The sequence below is a fragment of the Erpetoichthys calabaricus genome, chromosome 2, assembly GCF_900747795.2.
Source record: "Erpetoichthys calabaricus chromosome 2, fErpCal1.3, whole genome shotgun sequence".
Classification (NCBI taxonomy): domain Eukaryota; kingdom Metazoa; phylum Chordata; class Cladistia; order Polypteriformes; family Polypteridae; genus Erpetoichthys; species Erpetoichthys calabaricus.
The window spans coordinates 121,476,639-121,496,131 of NC_041395.2; the positions used below are offsets into that span (position 1 = coordinate 121,476,639).

A 19,493-nucleotide genomic window follows, 5' to 3' on the forward strand; every position below is an offset into this window, starting at 1 on the left:
TTTTTTTTTGTAAGTCACTTTGGAAAAAAGTGTCTGCTGAGCAAAAAATGTAAATGTAAATATTGTAGTTATGTACAATTTCACAGAATTCTTCAGTGCACTGGTAATGCAGTAGGAGGAGGAGGAGGAGGTTATAAGCATGCACTGATACAACGTGTTAGTCGACAACAAATGTAAAAACTAAAGAATATTAGCAAAAAAATTAGTGTATTTGAGATGGAAACCAGGATGAAGTTACTCACAAAGCTGACATTTTTTTTCCAATGCTTAATTAATCACAAAGACAACTCACCATGTCACACGCAGGGAATGACTTTAATAGCATTTTATTTACAGTCATGATAGTTCAGAACCTTAAGATGATTCGTTACAAACCAGACTAAAAATTAAAGTGAAATCAAACAATAAATAATGCTTTTAGTATTTATACATTTATTACGTAATATGCTTGCTGCATAATAGTTTTACATTCAGCATATGACAAAATCCAATTTTACTTTATTTCCCTGTTCCACAGGCAAAAGAGTTTCCATTTCCACTAAAAGAAATAAAAATATAAATGACAGACAGTTATGTTTTCTAACATTTACAATAAATCAAAGAACTTGATGCGTACCATAGTGAGACTTAACTTTCCTATACTTTATTCATCAATCTCTATAACATGTGAAGTGTCATAAAAGACAAGTTGTCTGAACGCTTTTTGCTGAAATGGTCTTTTGGTCACTCTGATGGTAATACAGGAAATGTAACTGAACTCCTTCTCCTTATAAATGAGGGAAAATGTTTTCTTCTTTGCAGTCCATTAAATAGGCCAGACATGAGTACTGAAGTATATTAGATATGTTTAGGGGTTGCAAAGGTATCAGCAAAATAAAATAAAAAAATGGATATATTTAGCGTGTGTATGAGGCAAAGGCAGGGGGCATAGCATGCACCTTTAAACATGTGTAGTCACTGGAGTTTTGACATGGTGCCACGTACAGAGCTTGTGTAACAAATCTTTACATTCTTAAGCCCACTTAATCTAATTCAGCGTCATAGGAGTGTTGGCACCTACCCAGGCAGCAATGAATTGCAGGAAAATTAGAGAAACGCCAAGGTGAAAATGTAGAGAACAAGAAATCTCCTCACAGGCAGAAAGGGGATAGAATCTGAACCCAGTATGTAAGACCGATACAGCAGTGGCACTAAACTACTGCATCACCATTGAGTCTGCATGTTTGTACTTTATTTTTAATGTTTAACTGGTGGTAAAATTTGTCTTAACTTGAACTCCCAGCAGTTGAACTCTGGTTTGGTTCCAAAATGGGATGCCTGCAGTGTGGAGTTTCACACCCTGGCTTGCTTCTAATGATAAGCTTTTAGATCAACTGATCTTCTGCGGTGGGTTGGCACCCTGCCTGGGATTGGTTCCTGCCTTGTGCCCTGTGTTGGCTGGGATTGGCTCCAGCAGACCCCCGTGACCCTGTGTTCGGATTCAGCGGGTTGGTAAATGGATGGATCAACTGATCAACTTGAAATGCCCTGTTGGTTGTATCATCTTGTCACATTGAAACCAGACATATAATAATATACGTGTGGAAACAACTGCGAGTGAATTGTGCTTAAAATAGGGTGGGAACAATTAGACGGCAGACAGCAAGCTTCTGTTTACGATGAACCGCCTACAGTCAAAGTCTCCAAAAAAAAAAAAAACTATTAGACATATAAATATGTGTCATGTGTACAGAGAGCACATTGCCTATTTTAAAAATAAACATAACCTGATGCAAGGCAAAAACCTTTCTGTAGCATTCGATAGCATCAATGGACGAATAGCAAACATGACCGATATGTTGTCGCAAGTGTAGTGTGTGCTCTCTGTTCAGCATTGCAATGATAGTGTAGGAGTTGATGTAAACTTGAAAGAATTGGCAGCTATGCTGGTTAAAATATGAACTGCAAAATATGCATTTGAAGTAATTGGTGTGTTACATTCCATCAAAAGGACTGCCGTTAAGAAAGCTGATAACAAAGAGCCACAGGAGAGGCTGATTTCAGTACTCAAAACATCAAAATCAACAAATCCGCCTAATGCCATCATGTGTGTGACGTCAGACTAGTTCTGTCCAAGCCCCACATTCCTGTGCACATCTCGCAGAGGGAGTACAGTTCTCAGCACCACTTGTCTTTACTGAGGGAACCACTCTATGGTGTTTCACCTAAGTGCTGCCCACTTGAAGCGGAGGCCTTCAGAGAATCTCTAATGTTGGTGAACTTTCTCTTCTCTGTGGAAGGGACATCGGTGTGCTACAGCATGTGCGATGTCAGGCTGACTCTCTCCCAGTCCCCCACTTCTGTGTACCCCTCAACTTTTATTTATGGTCACTGAGATAGTAAAAAGTTAGCATTCCATCATGCTTAAGGTCATGCATTTAAATGTCAAGCACTCCCAGTTTTTCATTATGTTGCCTATTAAGGCTCAAAAAATGTCTTTAGTGACTTTGACAGAAGCCTGGTTAATTGGGATAGGTTTTGAAGGAATTTTAATGATGCAGATCACTAAGTTGGTCGAACAGTGTCTAAGAAAATGCTGACAAGTCAGGGTGAAAAACATCATTAGCTAAGGCAACGGTGGACGAAAATGCCAGCTCCTTTACGGTAATGTTACACACTGACCTGAGATTCAAGGGAAAATGGACAAGCAACTCTGAATCATTTGAGTGGAAATGAAAATCTAAAGATCTAGCAGAAGATTTCACCAAGAGCAGTTTATTGGTCGGATTGTGATACATAAACCTAAAAAAAATAAATCTTTGTGGGTATAAGTGGTGCTAACAGAAGAAGTAGTGATATGCTGAGCAGCAGACTAAAACAATCAGGGGAACTGATTCATCCTTTACCTTGAGCTCAACAAAATGGCGTCAAGCGGGAGCACCCTGAGACCAAGAAATATAGATGTAAATACGGTAGAGTGTCCTGCTTCCATTGCTTATCATTCCACCACTTTATCTGCTCTAACCATTTAGTAGTACTTTGGCTTCTCTGCCATTATTCTGGGTTCAATGATGCCTCAAGATCACTCCTGTTTTCTACTCTCTCTATCCATACTATGGATTCATCTTATGGCAATGAGTCTCTGAAAAATCTAACTTCACCGAAAACTTATTTAACCTTGAAAAAACTGGAAAAAAACGGCAATGATCTTTTACACTTCTATTTCGAAACAGTCATCTTACTTCAGGCTTATGCCACATGCAGAAAAGTGCCCATCGTAGGTCCATGATTCAAATGTTGCCTACATCCTTGATCTTAATTATGTTTTGAATAAAAAATGATTAAAAATCATTGGTTTAAACTTGTTATGTATCACAACTCTGCATTGGCATAAGAGTCAAAAAGCAGAATTGCTTTATCATGTTATAGACTTATTTACATTTCTGATGACAGGAAACAGGAAAAATTATTAGTTATTTTTAGTCGCTCAATCAAGCTGTTCTCAATTGAGCTCTTTGTCTCTCCCATATTCTTAAGAAGTGTGGCTTAATTATATTGTGTAATCTGCATTTTTTGAGAAGGGTCCAGCAAGAAACCAGTTTTTTTATTGGATTTCCTCTGAATTTTACTTGTAGTGCATGCATATCCCACCATAGATAAATCATGTGTTTGATATTGTACACTAAGTAATTCAGGTGGTCAGTTTTGTTGGTGCTTTAAAAATGAAATACAAGGGACGTTCAAAAAGTTTCTGCACTTTTTTAACTCCTATTTATTATGAATATTTATTAAGAATCACTTTTCGACATAGTCACCTTCCTTTGTGATGCAATTTTCCCAGCGTTGTACCAACTTTTTCATGCCCAATTACTACTCCTCCCGCCTTCACTGTTTCCAATGAAAATATGAAAGTGCGGAAACTTTTTGGACATCCCTTGTATTTGGCGTTTAAATGTAATACAGTGTATTTAGGGCTGGTCAGATTTATCATCACGTACAGAGTTAAGTACAGGTCTTATAGGTTTGCTTGACCAACATGCCTCCACTCTCTGGTGGTGCTACTCTCTACTAAAGTCATGCCAAACATCTGCACTTTGGCTATGGGTGTTCTTGCATTTGGTAATTCTAAAAATAGTATTTTTTGGGATTCAGCTACCTGTGACTTTTATTAAGTATTTGCTGAAGTAGCTGCCATTGAATGTGAATAAAAAAATTTGGAAAAACTTTCTTTATGAAATTCAACATGACTAGAAACAACCCATCATAAGACATAAAATTGTAGCTTTAGACAAAAAATTGAATCTGGCGATGCAATGAACTCTCATCCAGATTAGTTGAGGAGAAAATGCAGTACCTGTGGTCTTAGATGAGAGCCTCCTTTGGCTGGCACAAAAATTTGTATACACTAATGACAATGTCATCCCATCAGCCTGCTTAGTGATGGGAATTGTAGTCCCCACGATGGTGCTAGTTTTTAGGTTACCCCCACCCTACTGATTACAACCTCTCTCCCCAATGGGCCATATAAGCTATATTGTAATTATGAGTAACGTGGCATTGCACATGCAGTATTTTGTGAATACCTTTTAGCGGTTTTTGTTTGATTGGTGAAAAAACAGACATACAGTTTACAATTTTATATTTACAGAAGATGTTTAAAATTGTGTCCAGCTGAAATGTAAGTGAGTGTACAGCTGAAAAGGGCCCGTTTTGATGATCACTTCTGGATGTGACCAAAGCAGATATTCCTTTGTGTCTGTGGATAGTAGCTGTGGTGCAGTTCACTACATTTCTAAAGTACTAGGGTGCTGTACCGTGTTAGCCATTACATCTTGCCTGAAGAAGGGGCCTGAGTTGCCTCGAAAGCTTGCATATTGTAATCTTTCTAGTTAGCCAATAAAAGGTGTCATTTTGCTTGGCTTTTCTCTACATTTCTAAGAAAGATAAAGCTAAAGTGTTGCTGCTAGTACAACAAAAGCTACAAAGATGGACTCTCAAATGTGTGATAAGGCTTAAGTGAAAATGGAAAGAGCCCTCAACATTTAGAATGATGTTCTACGGAAGAAAACAAATTACTTGTAAAATACCATGACCCCCACACCACACTTCTAAACCAGCTTAATCCTGAATGCTGTCACAGGGGGGCATAGCCTGTACTGATGGCAGGGGGTTCAAAGCAAGAAACTACCCTGGATGGGACACCAGTGCATCAAAGGGAACACACACTCACATGAAATTGCCTAATTATTCTTGACTGATTAAAATAAAAAGTAAAATCAGTCTTTCAGGTCACTTCCTACTTTAGTACATGCAGTAAATAAATATATACAAAATATATATCTCTCCTTCCTTTCAGGTGTAAGTAAACGAAAATCAGAGGCTGAATCGTGTCCCACAAGCATAGTCACAATCGTAATGAATGTTTTTGAAAACAGCATGGACTTCATTACGGGTGGCAATTCTACGAATCTCAGTTCAGCTTTCAGTACACAACTGTGCTAAAACTGATTAACACAGAATTTGGAGTTGATCAAGATGAATAAATGTGGTTTTTTTAATCATCTCTATATTATGTATCAACATGTCTTTATGTATTTGTTATTTTTGTCATTTTGAATTATTTTACACATTTTATTTATTTTCTGTTCCTCCATTACTTGTAGTTTGTGGCTGGAGCCCCAGGAGGCAGGGCCACCCTTACATCACCATTTCTGAGAACTGTCTCTGGCTATTTAAGGAGAGAGCAGTCAGGAGTCAGAGATCATTGAACTTATACTTGTACATATTGCTGTTTTCTATTGATTTTTCTGTTTTTTTCTGACTTCTTGGTTCTGTTTGAGGATTTCAATTTAGGAATGTATAGTGGGACTTGTTTGTTGTAGGATTGCCTTTTAGGCAACTTTTTTTGCATATTTTTGCTCTTTTGAGTATTTTCTTCAATTTTTTCAAAAACATCTTTTACTTATAAAGATCATTATTTGTCCTTTCGTGCAAGTTTATGGTAATCTCTCTCATGAGGCTTTTGATATGTTCTGGGACATTTCTTTATATTTTGAACTATTAAGCAAGTTTTCCCCACTTTGGGCCTAGCTATGCTGAAGCCTGCAGGTAGTTTTTGGGGCAAGCTGGTCTGGGGTGAGTATCTTCTGAGCAGACCGGTGGAGCCTGCAACCCCTTTTGGCCATGTGTGGGACACCATCCCACAACATTCCAAATCCTCCAAGTATTTTAACCACACTCATTAAGTTGTGTGTCTGGGCACATGGCATGGGATGAATGGCTTTAAGTGTGTTTAGGCCTAGTAACAACTTAAAATTTTCTCTATCTTTTATTTTAATTATTTTTAACTTGCTCATAGAGTTATTAGAGGTTTATAGGGTCATTATTATCCTGTGTACAGAGTACAGTGAAATTCTTACTCACATGTGCTAATGAACATGCAACATGTTTCAGCTCTCTGGCTCCAGGAGCATGTTGATGTTATGATAAAAGGCACTACAGTATATAAAACAAATATTCATTGATTTTCTGTATTGGTTTACCCCATGAAGGCACCTACTACTGTTTTTTCTACCTCTTAATAGTCAACTGATGTGAAAATGCACTTCAGAATTTGCTTGCTACAAGAGAGATGTATCTGAATTAATATTCATCTGTAGTACTGTGGTAGCATTGGGGACCTTTAAATTTGTAATTGATGAAATATTACAAAAGTTTGACAAACTGAAATGCTGAGGTATGCCAAATGGTGTGTTCTTGTCAAAACTGATATCATGTTCTTATACATTTATACAACAGTGTGCAAGTAAAAACTGTAGAAGACAAAACAAGATGAAATGGCACTCTGCTTCCAGATAAAGCCAACCTCAAAGTTGTCAAATTTCCAAAATGGATCTGCCTAAAGACACACTAACAGTGTAATTATGTTAATGGATACGACAAATCATACAGATGGTCAGAACTTTATCTAAAGTTTTATTTAAAAAAAAGGCAAAACTGTCAAGAAAAAATTATACCTTGAAAAAAATCACATCCTCAAAATGCAGGCAAGTAAACAGTAAAGCAATTACACAGCGTTGTGTATGTTTATTACGAGCCAAAAGCTTATTTTAGACCAAGCAGCAAAACATTACATGAAGTGCACCCAGGTTAGGCACCATGTTGCAATCACCTTTTTTAAGTACTAAAACAACTGATATTACTAAATCCAGAGCTACAGATTATAGTAAGTGAGGAAATCACACAGGCAAATTTTCTTTGCTGTTTTAACAGATAGACTCTGGTAGGGTAGTTACTGTCTCATTTAAAAAGTGACAAATTTTAGAAAATGGTAAACATGAACTTATGTTCAAGACCAGATAAACTTTGTTATGATTACAGGTTAAAACATATTCTAGAAAAATAACCAGCTAGTTCCTGATCAATTATACAGTAGCTATGCAAGCAAGATGTTTCCTTGGCTTAAAGCAGTACCTATAAGCTAATACTGAAATGATTCTATGTACCTTACTCGTCCTATTGACTTTGCAATTATTACTCTTTATTTGTAATAAATTATAGCTCCTTAAGAAGTGTTTTAAAAATGAATGAAGTCAATTTCACAGAAATACTTTTCAGAGACAACCAGAATTTCACTCTTACCTTGTATGGAGTTTTATATCTGGGTAGAAAACCAATACAGAAGTGGCCTTACACCCAGATCGTTTTTATAGTATGAACATTTTAGATGCATCTTTTTTTTATTAACAATTAAAAAAAAAAGTCCATGATACTAGACAAAATTGCAAGAAAATTACTTAACTAAAAATAAAATGCTGAAAAAGTGAGCATCAGCACAGAAAACCATATAGGATGCTGCTTGTTTCAGCACCTTTAGTTCACAGTCATTTGGTTTCTCAAAAAAACACTGCTATTACTGAGCTAAGATAAGAGCGCCTCAGAGAATATTTTAGTGAAACTGAACCTTAATTAACAACAAACTGCAGTGACATGTACCGTATATATATGTATGGTGTACATACTGTATATAGTGTGCATACCTACAGTATATATGTACATATACCATCAGCAAAACAAGTGGCATTGAAAATGAGAGAACAAGTAGTAAGCACACACACACACACACACAGAGCATACGTACATATGTGGCTGAGACACACACATACATTACATACAGAACTACAATTTCACTTAGCTGGCAGACTAAGGAAATGGAGAATGGTTCAACTTACAAAAATACCCACTGTTTTCTTTGCAACTGATTTTGTTTAAAAGGCTGTTAAAAAAATATTAAAAATCTTCCACACCTTATGCAATGAAATAAATGTTTTTGCACTGCATGTATTAAAAAAAATTAAGAACATAATGGGTCAATGAAGATTACTTTCTTAGTTTGATAATAGTTTGTTCTGTCTGTTAAAGTGTTGGCAAATGATCAGAATTCTTGCATTATAGTGGAATAAGAAGGGTTACGCTTATTGCTCCCCTGTTTTGGTGCTGTTCCTGAACTTAACAACCATAACAGTGATATTGTCAGGGCAGCCCCTATAAAAGGACTGTAATACGATACTTTTAGCCCCAAAATGAGGCTCGTCTAAACGCTCCTTGATAAAACGCACTGCCTCTTCATTGCTGAAAGCATCCCAAAGTCCATCAGATGCCAGGATCATAAATTCTGGCTGCAATTTGTCCAGGTCAAAGGCCAAAATATCGGGATCGGGGATTATGACATTCAGGTTCTTCAGTGGATAATCACCCAGAGAGCGGGACATGGCCAAAATGCCTTGAACCCGCCAGGAGCCATTAAAGCTGATGAAGCCTCCTGAAATTGAAAGAGAAACATTTTAGATTAAGATGACTGAAGTCTATATAGCCTTGCTGGATAAGCAATTAAGAACAGAAAAGACACTATGCATACTACTGAAATAGTGATGATCACTGGTAGAGTTTCAAAAAATTAAAAAATATATACTGTATATGTATACAGATCACTTCTGTACTAGAAAGGTAATAATGATGAGCATTACTCAAAATGTCATTGGGGGGTTTCTTGACGTTATTTTTGTCAGCAGCTGAAAATGCTGTGAATGCTGTAGGCCACGTCTGGCAGCAGCATTTCAATATTTCACCTGATTTACTGTAATGGATACACAAATTATTTTAACAATAATATTATTCATTTTAGCTTGCATGGCTAGTACCTGAAAAATGTTTAATATTCTTACAGTATATATATATATATATATATATATTTATAAATTCCCAATAGTTTTAAGATTTTTTTTTACTTTTCAGAGTTCTTAGCTTGTACCAATTGTATTTATGTTTTTGTTGAAGCTGTTAGATTGAGAGAATTTAGTTAAATCAGACTTGTGATTGTGACGTACATCTAGGCCATGACAATCACAGATTTACCCATCCATCCTTTTTCAAACCCACTCACTCCCAGTGAAGACCCCAGAGATTACTTCTGCATGTAAATGCAAATTTTTAAGAAACCAGGTTTCTGTCTTAACCCAACTAACTCACCTTACCCATGTAAGTGCACTCTCTGTGTGACTGTTATCAAGTCACTTCACCTGCCTGTACTCTAACTGGAAAAACAAAAAACAATTGCATCTCAAATGTTGTAATTTAAATTGGTTAAAAACATCAGCCAAATAAGTAACAATCACAATAATTTCCCTAATGTTCATCTTAATTTAAAACAAAATGAGTTAAGTGAACTTGTTATCATTAACATAACAAGCTCACTTTTTATGGAATGGAATGGTATTCCATTAACAGTTGCATCTTATGCTGGTGGGATAGATTCAAACTCCTGGCAATAAAAGAATAGGCCCACAAACCAGGTGCTGAGATAGACTGTCACTGAAAAGCATAAGGCCTTCATTGTCATCAGTGCCAGTCTCTGCTGCCATCTGCTGGTCAGTTATTGGCAAGAATGCAGCTCTGTGATTTTTGTGAATACGGGCAGAGGTGGAAAAAAACAAGTAACATTTATTTTTGTTACTGTACCTCAGTAGAATTTCACAGAGAATTTGACTTTCTAAAGTATATCGAAATACAAATACCTTTACTCTTTACCAAGTGTAATTAATTTAGTAACAAACTGTTTGCTTAGGTTCAAAATTGCCAAGTTTACAATAAACAATTACAACTACAAATATTTTTGGGGTCGTATGTCATCATGATATTGGTGTTTGAAGCGTTTTTGAAAAACTTGATGGCGTTCTCTCCGGCCGTATCAGTGTGTGCATCCCGGGTCCTCCCTGTGTGTAGAGCGCTTTGAGTAGTGAGAAAAGCGCTATATAACGTAAAGAATTATTATTATTATTATTATCGCAGAATATCGTGAGTTGACCGACAGCCGTTGAAGACCCCGCCTTAAATCTCAGCAGTCGCGATTTTATGTTTTCTGCACGTGGAGCTCACCTGTGCGATTAAAGACGCGGCGGGAAGCTCCCGGTACAGCAGCAGCGCTCGTTATAAAGGACAGACTACCCATCTCTGTTCAAGGAGCCGGTGACTCCCAAAGACAGAGAACAACGCAGCGTCATTATGCGGTGTAAACTCTGCTTTCCAAAAACTGTACAGTTATATATATACATACAGGAACTCTTTCTGAAATTTATGAAAACAGCCAGGTGGAGGTAAGTTGTTTTTGTAAACTAGTGAAATGATTATAACTGAATATCATAACCAGAAAATGTAATACTTGTTGGTGTTTCAAAGATACTGTAGGAAAATTCTGGTAACTAAACACAGAAGAAATGATACGTATAGAAACAGAAGGTGTGTCTCTTAGTCGTATTGGTGATAGAAAATGTCGAGAACGCCCATTACTGTTATTAAAATAAGATCGTTCAGTGCTACTTCCATTCCTCTGTAGCTCACCAGTATTTATGAAGTCCAGCGACTCTAGCTGCCCAGTGTTCTGCACTGCAAAATAGACCTTTTGACAAAGTAGTTGCCTCAAGGGGTTTGCACTGTGCGTGCGTGTGACAGAGTTTAAGATACGTAAAAAACAAACTCCCCATATTGATAAGTACATCTCAGGTGTACTTAGTGTTAGAAAAGACTAATTAGGTACATTTACAATTAATTTAACACTAAACACTGCTGCACAATTAATATATTTTTTAAGATATGTACAGTATGTGTGTAAGTGTATATATACATTTTAACTAATGTTTTAGCTGCCAGTATCAATTAATCGTTTCAAAGTACAAAAATACATGTTATGGGTAATTTTTATATAACCATAGACTCGGAATGATTCTGTATTAAAGTGATGGATTTAAAATAAAAGTTGAATATAATATATATGTATTTAACACCCTTATTCTCTAAAAAATTCAGATCCATCGCTTTTGTGTTTTTTCAGTATAATATGAAAAAAACTCTTATTTTAACAAATGATTGTATAAATAAAACAAAAATGTAATAAAATGTTTATTAGTGTTTTATATTAAAAATTAATGGAATTAAGCCAATATATTAGTCTCAAAGTGAAGTAGATTTATCTATTTTACAGATATAAAACATATAGGCATGTATGCTTCTATCCTTTTTTTTTTTTGTTTAAAAGGCTGAATGCCAGTAACCTAACTGTTAAATTATGGGAATTGTGTGGTGTGTGTTCGTGTTTTTTTTTTTTTTTAACTATTTACATTGTTAGGTTACAGTGCTCTAATCAAGTCTGTTTAAATCAGTTTTTTTTGGTAATGAATAGAGGCAATAACAAGATCTGCACATTGTCCCCCATGACCTGTAAACCCGCTACTGTGCCAGGTATTGTTGCCATCAAATTAGTGCCCAGTAGTCTGAAAGAAGATAACAGAACACATCATTTTTCAAAAAAAGATGCTCCCCTTGGTGCGTAATACATAAGTGAGGTGCACTGAGCACATAAAGTGCCCTCCATAATGTTTTGGACAAAGACACAGTTAAAAATTACAAATCAAACAATTCAGATGTGATTAAAGTGAACATAGTAGACTTTTAATTAAGAGTATTTGCATATATTTCAGACACAGCATGTAGAAACGATAACACTTTTTTTACATGGTCGGACCATTTCAGGGCACTGTAATGTTATGGACAACTGGCGCCACAGATGTTTGTGAAAACTCAGGATTGTTTCATTAGTCCAGGCATAAGATGCCAAGGCTTGCTTCTACCCTTTGGAGTCTGTAGTTGCCATTGTTCATCATGAGGATAAGAGCTGCATCAATAAAAGTCAAAGAAGCCATTATGAGGCTGAAAACTAGAATGAAACATTGGTAAAACCTTAGAATTACCTAAATCAACTTTTTGAAATATTAAGAAGAAAGAACACATTGGCGGGCACAATGACCACAAAGGGACTGGTAAGCCAAGGTAGATCTCCACTGCCAATGACAGAGGAATCCTCCCTGTGGTAAGAAGAAGCCCCAAACACCTGTCTGACAAATCACAAACAGTCTTCAGGAGTGAGATGTGTGTGTGTCAGAGACTACTATCTGCAGAAGGTTTCATGTACAGAAATACAGAGGCCACAAACCACTAGTTAGCCACAAAAAACAGGATGGCAAGATTACAGTTTACAAAAAAAAAATACTTTAAAGAGCCTGCAGAATTCTGGAAAAAGGTTTTGTGGGCAGACAAGATAAAGATGAATTTGTATCAGGGTGCTGCCAAGAGCAAAGTGTGGAGACGAAAAGGAACTGCCCAAGATTCAAAGCAAACCACCTCATCTGTTAAACATGGTGCTGGGGGTGATATGGCTTGGGCATGTATGGCTGCCACAGGCACACTTCTTTGATGATGTATCCTGTTGACAGCAGTTGCACAATGAATTCTAAGGTGTATAGAAACCTCTTATGTTCAAATTCCAGTAAAGGCCTCCACACTTAATGGACGCTGCTTCATCCTACAACAAGATAATGATCCCAAACATACAGCTAAGGCAACACAGGAGTATTTCAAAGCTCAAAAATGGAAAATTCTTGAATGACCAAGCCAGTCACCTAAATTCAATTGGAACATGCCTTCTATATGCTGAAGATAAAATGTAAGGGGACTAGCCCCCGAAACAAGCAGGAGTTGAAGATGGCTACGTTTGAGGCTTGGCAAAGCATCACCAGAGAAGATACTTAGCACCTGGGGCCTCATGTATAACGCCAATGCGTAGAATTCACACTAAAACATGGCTTACAGACAAAAACAGAAATGTGCGTACGCACAAAAATATCCAGATGTATAAATCTGTGCGTATACCAATTTCCATTTTCTTCTGCTACTTTAGTCTTGGTCAGCGTGAAATGTAACACACATAAATGTACCTGCTGCCCCACCCGACTCCTCCTAGAATTACACCTCTTTGAAAATGCAAATCAATATAAATAGCCCATTAAGTTCAGCATTCTGTGAAAAGACAATGGCAAAAGCATGAGGAAAAAAGAATTTCAGCGAATACCAAGTGGTGCCAAGGAAAAACATACCATTTGTTGCTTTAAGCAGTGGTATAAACAACAAAAGGAACTTGATTGAGTGACATAGAGTGGTGGAGAAACTCGAAAGTTCAAGTTCAGAAAGTTGCACAATGCCCAAAATAAATAAGAAGTTGTCAGATATCAAAGTCGTCCTTACAAAGATGAGTCGTAGCCCACCATCTGAGTGTCATATGGAAACATATTAGGGTACAGAGAAAAGAAAAAAAACAGAGACACTGTGAAAAAAGATAGAAATTTCCACTTTAATCACATAGTTTATTTTGTCATTAAAGTAGAACGTCATAAACTTCATCTTAAAAAAGTTTAATTTACTAGTTTCGCAAATACCATCGTAACTAAAGTAGCACGTTAAATTCTTTGTATTCTATGTGTTCTTCTATGTACTTTGTGCGTGAATCACTTCATGCTTCTTAAACAGGCTTTCTCTTACACCTACAGGACACAGAATACATTACATTCATGAAATTCCGGTGGACACCAGCGGTGAGGGATGCTGTCAAGCTGAAGAAGGAGTCCTACCGGACCCTTTTGTCCTGTGGGACTCTGGAGGCAGCTAATAGGTACCGGCAGGCCAAGTGGAATGCGGCTTCGGTGGCTGCTGGGGCAAAAACTCGGCATGGGAGGAGTTTGGGGAGGCCATGGAGAACGACTTTCGGACGGCTTCGAGGAGATTCTGGTCCACCGTCCGCCTTCTCAGGAGGGGGAAGCAGTGCAGTGTCAACACTGTATATGGTGGGGATGGTGCGCTGCTGACCTCGACTCAGGACGTTGTGGGTCGGTGGGGTAAGGTACTTCGAAGACCTCCTCAATCCCACTAACATGCCTTGCAATGAGGAAGCAGAGCCTGGGGACTCGGAGGTGGGTTTCCCCATCTCTGGGACTGAGTCACCGAGGTGGTCAAAAAACTGCTTCGTGGCAGGGCCCCGGGCGTGGATGAGATACGCCCGGAGTTCCTCAAGGCTCTGGATGTTGTAGCACTGTCTTGGTTGACACTTCCCTGCAACATCACATGGACATCGGGGACAGTGCCTCTGGATTGGCAGACTGGGGTGGTGGTCCCCCTCTTTAAGAAAGGGGACCGGAGGGTGTGTTCCAAATACAGAGGGATCACACTCCTCAGCCTTCCTGGAAAAGTCTATTCGGGTGTTCTGGAGAGGAAGGTCCGTTGAATAGTCGAACCTCGGATTCAGGAGGAACAGTGTGGTTTTCGTCCTGGTCGCGGAACAGTGGACCAGCTGTACACCCTTAGCAGAGTCCTGGAGGTTGCATGGGAGTTTGCTGAACCAGTCTAAATGTGTTTTGTGGACTTGGAAAACGCATTCGACCATGTCCCTCGGGGAATCCTGTGGGGAGCGCTCCGGGAGTATGTTCGGTCCCTGTACAACCGGTGTAAGAGCTTGGTCCGCATTGCCGGCAGTAAGTCGAACCCGTTTCCAGTGAGAGTTGGACTCCGCCAGGGCTGTACCTTTGTCACCGTTTCTGTTCATAACTTTTATGGACAGAATTTCTAGGCGCAGTCAGGGTGTTGAGGGGGTCCGGTTTGATGGACTCAGGATTGGGTCACTGCTTTTTGCAGATGATGTTGTCCTGTTTGCTTCATCAGGCCATGATCTTCAGCTCTCTCTGGATTGATTCGCAGCTGAGTGTGAAGCGGCTGGGATGGGAATCAGCACCTCCAAATCCAAGACCATGGTCCTCAGCCGGAAAAGGGTGGAGTGCCCTCTTAGGGTGGGAGGCAAGATCCTGCCCCAAGTGGAGGAGTTCAAGTATCTCGGGGTCTTGTTCACGAGTGATGGAAGAATGGAGCGTGAGATTGACAGGCGGATCGGTGCGGTGTCCGCAGTGATGCGGGCTCTGCATCGGTCTGTCGTGGTGAAAAAAGTGCTGAGCTGTAAGGCAAATCTCTCAATTTACCAGTCGATCTATGTTCCTACACTCACCTATGGTCATGAGCTATGGGTAGTGACAGAAAGAACGAGATCGCGAATACAAGCGGCTGAAATGAGTTTCCTCTGCAGGGTGTCTGGGCTTTCCCTTAAAGACAGGGAGAGAAGCTCAGTCATCCGGAATGGGCACAGAGTAGAGCCATTGCTCCTCCCCATCGAGAGGAGTCAGATGAGGTGGCTCGGGCATCTGATCAGGATGCCTCCTGGACGCCTCCCTGGTGAGGTGTTCCAGGCACGTCCAACCGGGAGGCCCCGGGGAAGACCCAGGACACGCTGGAGGGACTATGTCTCCCGGCTGGCCTGGGAACGCCTCGGGATTCTGCCGGAAGAGCTAGAAGAAGTGGCCGGGGAGAGGGAAGTCTGGGCATCTCTGCTCAAGCTGCTGCCCCTGCGACCCGACCTCATAAGCGGAAGAGGATGGATGGATGGATGGATGGATGTCTTAAACTAATAAATGATATGTAGTTAATTTCAGTGCATTTGATAAAGCCGCATCAGGGATGTGAATATAAAAAACAAAGGGAAACCACACAGGATCAGTAGCAATGCTTTGATGGTGGGTTCAGCCAGTTTGCAAAACCAAGCTGAAAACTTGCGTACACAATGGATTGAGCTGGCATGAGAATGTGTGTGGATTTACGCCAAGTTTAGTTTTTATACGTTGTGATGTAATTGTGGAAACAGGCGTACGCAACATTTTTGTGCATATGCACCGTTTACTGTATACATGAGACCCCTGGTGAAGTCTATAAATCGCAGACTTCAAGCAGTCATTACATGCAATGAATATGAAACAAAGAACTAAATATGACTGCTTTAATATATCTGTCATTACTATGGGGACCATGTAGAAAAATTTCTACATGCTGTGATGGAAATGTATGCAAATATCCTTAAATGAAAGTCTGCAATGTGCATTTTAATCACATCTGACTTGTTTGATTTGTAATGTTAAACTGTGGCACAGAGGGTTAAATCAAAGATAAATGTGTCTTTGTCCCAAACATTATGGAGGGCACTGTACAATTGCTGCCTTCTCTTACAAACGACCTTAGCTTGCTGGCACACATAACCAGTAGCTGACACACAGTGTCGTATTTGTCTAGGCATTTGCACAATGCCTACATATGTTTTTCCTTATTCAGTACTTTCATGTATTTGATGTTGAGTTTTTTAATTTACTTCTACATGCTGGTGTTGTGGTAATTCTACTTACCTAATATCAATAAGACTAAAAAGCATTTGCTCTTTGGATGTAAATACTTCTTTGATTTCTGTTGTCTCCCACTACAAAACTTTATTTGCAAAACAAAGTTTTTCTTGTCTCCCCTGAAGCCTTAGCTGTCTCAAATGAGGTTCATAATTGACAACTACAAACTACACTGTTGACTGATATTTAATGATTCTGATTACTTGCTTACCATGCATTTGCTAGGAGTATACAGAATAATTATAGTTTGAAACTGAATTGCTACATACATTACACTGTTTGTTTGTGTATGTATGTATGTCTTTTGATAAATAAATCCTGCATTACTATGTATATACTGCTCATGCTATCCAAAGCACAACATGTATAGTTGTGGATATTTACTAATTTAGTGTTTAACTTCACTCCACCCCATTTAAAAGCACATTATCATTTGCATATCATATCCAGCATCCAGTCACGATGTGCAGAGTCCACACATTTTGCTGTGTCTAGTTGGCATCCCAAAGACTTGCAATTTAAGATTACTGCCAGTCTTAAATTTGGACCAGGTACTGTACGTGGGCCCTGGGATGGATACACCCTCCATCCAGGTTTGGCCTCTGCCTTGCTTCCAGTCCTACTAAGATAGGCTCTGCCATTTCCCTTGGCCATAAACTGGATGAACCTGGATAGAGGATATGTTATTTGCACAAGTTCTTTCAGCTGCACTGAACAACTCAATTTAATCTGCTGTCATATTTGTTTTAACATGTTGGCTAGAAAATGTTATGCTAACCCCAGGAAATTTGAGCCAAGAGCTTTGATTTTTTTTTTCAACAAGAAAAAATGTTATGTATAACAGAAACATAAATACTAAAATGTCATCTTTTCTGCTGTATTTATGTCTAGTGTCCACTGCTGCCCTGATGCAGATTTAGTACACATCCTTTGTGTGATACAGTACTTTTTGAGACAGTCAGCAATGCAAAGTCCAATGCTGCAATTGTAACAGCAGAAATGTGTTTTATAGTGCACATTACTTGTAATGTTTTTTTTCTGTTGCCTGCACATGTGAGGGTAGAAACCCATTCTTTGACATGCCCAATCGATGTGCCCCTTGTGTTATTACAGCCTACCGTTTGGTAAGGCTTGTGACTTCCACATTTGCCTGGACACAAATATTGACAGTTGCTGCATTGTGAACAGTGCTTAGCGGTATAATATCTTACACTTGATCGCAATCATTTTGCTTTTTTGTCACTCAGCCACTTACACCACAACAAACCTTTAAGGCGACCTACAGGCAAGACTACATCATGCATCCGTTTCACTGTCTGTGTCAATGTCTGATGACCAATTCACATCATCATCACTGTCACACAAAATTGAGCAATGTTTTAGTTCATTCTAAAAGTGACTTTACAAGAATGTATTTGCTTTTTGTGTCACTGTCTGGGGCTCCATCAGGGTTAGTTTGCCCAGACACTCTGACTTCTCACTCAAACACTCGAGAGACCCGATCAGAGGCTCCATTGACACCACAAAGATCACAGCATTGTCGGCAAAGTCAAGATCAGTGAATCTTTTTTTTACCATCAGATGCCCCATAGCTGCTGGACCCCACGACCTTGCCCAACACCCAGTCCATGCAAGCATTGAACAGAGTAGGAGCAAGAAGGTTAGCCTCCACTCTGCACAGCACTCACAGTACCAGTGTACAGGCTGGCCATGACATCCAGCAAGGCCTCAGTATGTCTCACAGGGCAGCTTGATCAACTGAGTCAAACACTTTACGAAAATTGACAAAGGTTGCAAAGAAATTCGATACTCACTTTTGCCTTTGATGAGACCCATCAGTGCCAGGATTCGGTTGATGGTAGACTTCTTCTGCATACAACCAGATGTGTCCAGTTGCTGGTAGGTGAGCAAGTGATCACGGATCCTACTAAGGATGACCCTACCAAGGAGCTTACCCAGCACAGAGAGCAGTGGTATACCCATGTCGTTGCCGCTATCCAGGCAATCACCCTTTTCCCTTTCCAGACAGGATGACAAATTCAGTTTTTGAACCGGTTGGGATGATGCCCATCTTCCAAATGGAAGCAAAAATTGCTTGAAATGCCAGGAGGACAGCCTAAACCCCAGCCTGGAGAAGTTCACCCTGGATACCACAGATCCCTGCAGTCTCCCCTACCCTCAGCTGGTTCACCACCTGTGCAATCTCCGTGAGACTGGGTGGTTCACAGCAAGAACTATAGACCCAGAAATGTCCAACACCCTAGCCAGAGGATCAGCTTTGAACAGCGGCTCAGAGTAGCCAGCCCAGCAGGTCACCATTTAAGCATCTTCCCTAAGGACCGTTTCATCACCTGCCCTGACTGTGACTCTCAGTGGAACAGATTTGGATGTGCATAATGCCTCTGTAAGCAGGATGTGTGTCACTAGACCCTAGAGGAATCTATGAGCAAGTGACACACCATCTAACAAATGCCTCTTTATCTGCCCTCACAGCCATCCTTCTCAGTTTCTTGTACAGACTAGAGTTGTCATCAAGCCATGCACTTCAGCTCCTCTTGATAATATCCAGGGTGCTCTGCGAGATGAAATACCTCCTTCTCGGAACACTGGCAACACCAACCCAACCCTCAGCAACCTTCTGGGTCTTGTCACAGAAGGTCTCCCACATCACATTGGGATTAGCAGTCACACCCAAGTCTGCAAGTTCCTCACACAGACTGCATGCAAACTCATTAGAAACAGCCTGATCTTAGAGTCTGACCAAGTCCAGTTACATTCTCCCAGTAGGTGGTAGCCTACTGGACCTAAGCTGGATCTTCAGAGTAGCAACAACAAATATGTGGTTAGAATTCACAAACTGGG

General features: G+C 39.5%; 1 protein-coding gene across 2 annotated transcripts in view; it reads right to left on the reverse strand.

Moving 5' to 3' along the window:
* Positions 1–310: 310 nt before the first annotated feature.
* ppm1lb (protein phosphatase, Mg2+/Mn2+ dependent, 1Lb) overlaps positions 311–19,493 on the reverse strand; it is a 245,567-nt gene continuing 226,384 nt past the window's right edge. For both annotated transcript variants that reach the window (XM_028794463.2, XM_028794465.2), the window contains exon 4: positions 311–8,800. In XM_028794463.2, the coding sequence (XP_028650296.1) occupies positions 8,454–8,800 (347 nt within the window). In that variant the 3' untranslated portion in view covers positions 311–8,453. The remainder of the gene's footprint in view (positions 8,801–19,493) is intronic.